We start from the raw sequence: 6,000 nt of genomic DNA on the forward strand, positions 1-6,000 counted from the left end.
CTCCCAGGCCAGGTGTCAGGCATGCATTTCAGAAACCTGCCTCCTCAGGAGGGGTTGTCAGAACACTTGGCAGGAAGTGGAGGGGAGCTGCTTTCCTACTATACATTCACTCACCCAGAATTTCTGAATCATCACCCAGCCCCGTCCCACTCCATCCTCACCAAGGCCACGATGAGCATCTCTGTAAAGAAGGGGAACATGCTATGCTCCTCAGAAGTGTGCCATAGAAAATTGCAGCCTGACATTCAGTGGCTTTCTGATCTGGCCTAGCCAGTCTGTCTTTCCTGAGCTCCTCCCACATCCTACACACCCTCTCTGGTCAGATGGAACTCCCCAACCTCCCTGAGTGTACCATTGTCTAGGCATACCTAGGCCTTTGCATTTGCTTTTCCCTCTGCCTGAAATACTTCCCCACACGAACGCACAACCTGGCCTCCTGACAACAGCCTGTCACCTTCAGACTCAGCTAAACTCCCTGAACACTGCCTGACTCCCCATACGTGTCCCATGCCCCATAGCACACTGTGCGTATGCCATCCACGGGTACTCAGGGCAGGGATCAGCTGACCCTGGGGGATGTAAAGACCTCTGTGGATTACCCTAAAACAGCATCCCCATGTGTGGCACTGTTTCCTTTGGGAAAGTCAATCCTGAATTCCAAATCACTGGCCTGTCCTTTATTACTAGAAATGTACATATACTGAAGCACAGAACTGTGTGTCTCCCACTTTCAATGAAAAGAGAAAGATTTTTCAGGAAACCAAGATCATATCCCAGATCCAACACATTGCGGTGCAGTGACTATCTCCCAGCCCCTGGAGCCGGACAGACCTCCTCACCAGCTTGTTAGCTGTGTCACCGTAGAGTGTGGCACTTTCTGCTTCAGTTTCCTTTTCTATAAAATAAGTATAACAATACTTATCTCCTAACTTGTTGCTTTGCGAATTAAATGAGATCATATGTGGAAAGCCCTTACTACTAGGCTCCTTTGCCATTAGCACCAATAATAAATCCCTGAGTCCTTGAGGTCCATTAAGAACAACACTTCTGTTTGCTGGGCTGGGCTTGTATTAAAAAGGCAGCTGAGTAGATTCAGGTATAGACTCAGAGATGTTACAGCTATTTTCAGCAAGGTTTAAAACACATATTTAACTCATCCAACCAGTATATCCAGTGAAATCAAATCACCTGTTTTCTTAACAAACTGACTCTAGGTTTTGTATCGGTACATTGGCATGTAGCCTCCATTTCCTTCTGAATCTCTGTCCTTGTCTTCAGTCCCCTCCTGCTTCCAGCATCCTGCCTGTCCTATGACTTGATCCTCTTCCTAATTCCAGGCCCTTCTCTCCTCCCTTAACGTCCTCTTCAGATCCCTCTCCCAGGGTACATCGAGGCTTACCCCCGGTCACGTTATCAGCAGAACTCTCCCTCCAGGCTTCCTCGCCAGTACAGCCAGCCAGGAGGCATGCACCCCAGCTTGGAGCAGGCCCCGGTGCCCTCTGCGGCAGCTTCCCAGCAAAGTCTGGCAGAGAATGACCCATCTGACACGCCCCTGACCAACATCTCCACAGCAGCCCTCGTGAAGGCCATCCGGGAAGAGGTGGCCAAGCTGGCCAAGAAACAGACGGACATGTTTGAGTTCCAGGTCTAATGTCCAGCTCTGTGGGACTTTCCAGCTCTGAGGAAATAGTCTTCAGATTCCTTCAGCGTAACGTGTTAAGACTTGAGACAGTACACGAGCCTTTCTCACTCTGTCTGAAAAGGTAAACAGTGGCGTTTCAGGGAAACTCTTTAACAACTGGATCTCAGCTTATTCAACTGAGTATGTCAAGAAGTGGGACCTTATGTTTGCTCTTCTGTTAAGGCAGATGTTTGAACTGTGGGTGTATTTCCCTTTGGAGCCTAGTCACGAGAGATACTAGCTAATCTACAGATTCTGTCCAATGCCACATTTTAATAAATTACTGGAAGGGGAGAATATGGCTCTGCCTTCGGTGACCTCTGCATGTTAACTCTGTTTCTGTGTTAAAGGCATGGCAGGTGTGGGATTAAGCACCAAACTATATTCTCTCTCATTCAGCTAGGACTGTAATCTTTAGAATCACTTCCCCTCTTAAGGGAGGTACTGACTCCAGCCAAGAAACTTGAATCCTTTTCTTTTAAGTCATATTCAAAGTCAAATGAATTGGATAAAAATCAGTACTGTCAATGAATACACCTATAAATAGTCCTGACTCTCTTATTCTGCCCATAGTTAAACAAATCCCACAGAAGAGAGATGATGAGACGGGATGGTGGATTTGTATTGACAGGTTTTTGAAAGGTGTTGTCATTTGGGAAATAGAACACCCTGCAAGTTGGGATCTAACTGAAAAAGAATCGGTACTAAGAGCTTTTAGGAGCCTACAAAAGAAAACTAGTTATTTGTGGAGTTTTTTCTTTCTCCTGTGCTGAGAAGGTGGCTTAGGAATGAAGCCTCTCTCTTTCTGGGGATAATAGATACATTGACTTTTACAAGAAAATCTCTCTCTCTTCCACATGGTGTCCAGCATGTACTGCTGAGTGATATGAAGGGAAATAGTAATCAGTGCCTGTTAGAAGCAGGAATAGTGGACCCACAGTCTCCCCAGGCTGCAGCCTCTGTTTATAGAAACTTATGTTTAAATGTAAATAACGTTTTAAAAAGTGTGTGGAGTTAGCCAGTCCCCTCCCCATCCCCTACCCCTTATAGTTAATGGACTCAGAGGACATTCGGCAAAATGGCAGGGCTGCTGACCTCGTGGCCTGATGTTGAAACCACCCTCCCTGGCATGGTGAGTCAGCCTCCAGAGCTCTGGGTAGACACTGCCTCACAGCCCTGAGACCCGGCTGCTGTCAACACAAAAGCAAAACAGCCACTAACCTGAGGTGGCCCTGGGGGAGGGGGCACTGTGGTTCCCTCGCCGACTTCGGGAGCTGTGCGTGATGCTGGGGGCTTACTTGGGGCGTGCTGGAGAATGTAGTCCTGTCCTGCCTTAACCTGTGATCCATCGAGCTTCAGCTGTATCCATTCCCTTCTGAGCCTATCTTTCCATTCTCCTCATGAGTTTCTTTGGTCTTTACCGAGAGAAGGGGGAAATGTAAAAGTTGATAGAAGAGTAGGAGCGGAACTGATTAGAGTGGGAGATTCAAACTGTCAAAGCACAGACTTTTCAAAGAAGCTGTTTTTATTTCCCAATGGCAAATTGCCCTCTCTGGAAAGTTCCAGAGATGTTGTGTCATGGAATCCCCAAATAAGTCTCTTGTTTGGATGATATTAGGTAGTGTCCTTTTGGTATGCTGATTGATCTTTCATAGTGTTAGCTTTTTGTTACTTAAAAAAAAAATCAGCTATAAATAAAATGTATTTTTGTAATTTCCATGTGTATATATGGTATATTTCTACCAATGGCCAGTTGTAGTAGTCCAAAACCTAAATCAGCTTGTAAAACACTGTGGACAGTGGGAGATTTTATTGACAGATTAACACAATGCCGAAGTCTATCCAACTAGGTATTCAGTGCACTTGAATGAACAAAGAGCCAAAGAAACTCAGCCTTTTCATGCAAATGGTATGAGTCTGATAAAGTCAGCTACATTGCCCCGCCTTATCGACACTATGAATATTTCATCAGTACAATGATATCAACCCAGTACTTTGTCTACTTGGTAAATGCCTGGAAATACTGTATGTGAAAATGAAGTCTCAAGACCTTAGTGTAACTCAAATATATGCACATGCTTCAAAGACAGTGTCTGACCTTTGGATATCCCAGTGACACACAGAGGATGAGCCTATAGTTTGCAGCAGTGCGGCTCCAGCTGGCTAAGGGGATGGAGAAACCACTCATCGCTGTCTTTGCAGAACCCCACCAAATATTGAGTTAGTCAACAGGAATGACTAAAAATATAGCATGCTACATCAGATATGCTCTTCAACTAGACACCACAGGTTTAAGAAGAGTATAGGGGAGGAAAACCTTAAGTCCAAAAGAAATCAGTCTGTTCAAGTTCTCCCACCACCGGAGAGTTGCCGCATTGTTTGTTTTCTGTGACTAAGATGTGGTCCCTTCTCTGAAGAGACCTCATGGAGGTGACAGAGATCTGGACAGCTGACTCTAAGGCAGACGATAAAAGTGCCCCCAGGAAAGTGAAAATAGAGTTCCACAGGAGCCCAGAGGCTCTGTGTTCCTCATGACCCTCGAGAGAGTTGAAGAAGTCACAAAGGACCTTGGTGACCTTGAAAAAGGAAGCAGAAGTCAGAGAAATGGAGCAACCTGCTCAAGGATTCCAGCCCAAGCCTGTGGATCCATGATTCAACTTGCTTTCCATTTCACCATGTTGCCTGCACACTTGTCTGCGATGCATTTCTTGAACTATGCTAGGAAGTTTAAAAAGTAGACAAGGGTCTTATGAGGGACTCTTTATGTTCTTGTGAAGGAAAAGATGATTGCATATGTAAAGAACACCAGATAAAGTGTATAGAGAACAATGCATTTGTGGCATAATAAACATTTTTCAAAACTAGTTTTGGTGTGAGTTTTCCACATTTGTGAAAAGAAATGCATTTGGCCTTTTTCCAGAGAGTGCCATCCAGGAAATGGTGCTCTCCACTGCTGCTCCAGACTGCAGGGGTTGTCTATCAGTGCCACGGACCCAAACAGGCAGGCAGCGAGGCCGTGGCAGCTTGTCACTGTGAGGTAGCAGATGCCACGTTCTGCATTAGGGGAGGTAATCCTGTGGTGCAGAAACACACAAACCTACTCGTGCCCTGGTGCCTATGATCTGAGATGGTAGTTGTTAGCTATCAGGAAGGTGCTGCTTTCAGGGTGTGTTACAGATTGAATGTTGCATCCCCCAGTCCGTATTTGGAAATCCTAACCCCCACTATGATGGTATGAGGAGGTGGGGCCTTTATGGAGTAATTAGGTCATGTGGTGGAGCCTCCATGAGCGGGATTCGTGCCCTCTGAAAAGGGGCCCCCAGAGAGCGTTCCTGTTTTTTCTGCCTGTGAGGACCCACTAAGAAGTTGACAGTTTGCAACGCAGATTGGAGAACTCCCACTGGAGCCCAGCCCTGCCGGCCCCTGCTCCTCACTGCCGGCCTCTTGAGCTTTGAGAAATAAATTTGTGTTGCTAGTAAGCCACCCAATCTGTGTACTTTGTTGTGGTCACCTGAGCTACAATAGAGTGGACTATATAAGAGTCAGTTCTCTTGTTCTGGGAGAAGTTGTACTATACATTTGTTAATTTAAAAATTCATTTATTTAAGAAGGGCATGTAATTTCTGAACAGAATGGGTAGGAAATTGTTAGATTTATAATTTCAAAAAAAATTCTGAGAGTGCAGATGGAGGAGGAGAGGAATTTAAATACCTGACTGAAAGAGATGCTTCTCTAGTGGGCAGAAATTGGAGAAATGGATCAAAAGATTTAAATGTTTTAAATACTTTAATTTTAAATTATTTGTAAATAACCTTTTTTTTCTACATAACAGGCATTCAATGTTTAATGAAAAAAAAGATATTACTTTAAAAGTTTGAGAACAGAATATTTAATCTATTCCTTCTACCACACACCACAAAAGAATTTGGATGTTGCTTTTACAAAATATAGCCAAACACTCTTAGGAAAAGCTAGTAATTTAGCTTGGAGCAGTGACTGAGTCTGGTCCAAGTGTTAGAAATTAAATTCTGCCATTTAGTACAACTTTGGAGGAGGTATTCTAGTCAAGGAACTTTGCAAGGACTAGAAACCCACTCACAGTTGCTCAGGTGGAGGGGTTGACTGAGAGAGCACGGGTCCGTTTCACAGAAAGAATACGCAGCTCCCATGTGGGGAAGGGATGGAAACAGTCGTCCTCGCTCTTGCTCTCTGTCATGTCCTCTCTCCACATCAACTTCCACCCCTGTTTCTCTCTGCACACCCACTCAGATTTCTTGCTTCCCTAGGTCTGCTAGCTTTTCCTGTTTTCTTGTTAGTAC

The 6,000-nt window shown here is 44.9% G+C and overlaps 1 protein-coding gene across 2 annotated transcripts in view; it reads left to right on the top strand.

The window, feature by feature from the left end:
* Positions 1-4,539, top strand: part of KIAA1549L (KIAA1549 like) — a 280,028-nt gene extending 275,489 nt beyond the window's left edge. For both annotated transcript variants that reach the window (XM_036891807.2, XM_036891810.2), the window contains exon 21: positions 1,370-4,539. In XM_036891807.2, the coding sequence (XP_036747702.2) occupies positions 1,370-1,651 (282 nt within the window). In that variant the 3' untranslated portion in view covers positions 1,652-4,539. The remainder of the gene's footprint in view (positions 1-1,369) is intronic.
* Positions 4,540-6,000: the final 1,461 nt, after the last annotated feature.

Source organism: Manis pentadactyla, chromosome 9 (genome assembly GCF_030020395.1).
Source record: "Manis pentadactyla isolate mManPen7 chromosome 9, mManPen7.hap1, whole genome shotgun sequence".
NCBI classification, from domain to species: Eukaryota; Metazoa; Chordata; class Mammalia; order Pholidota; family Manidae; genus Manis; species Manis pentadactyla.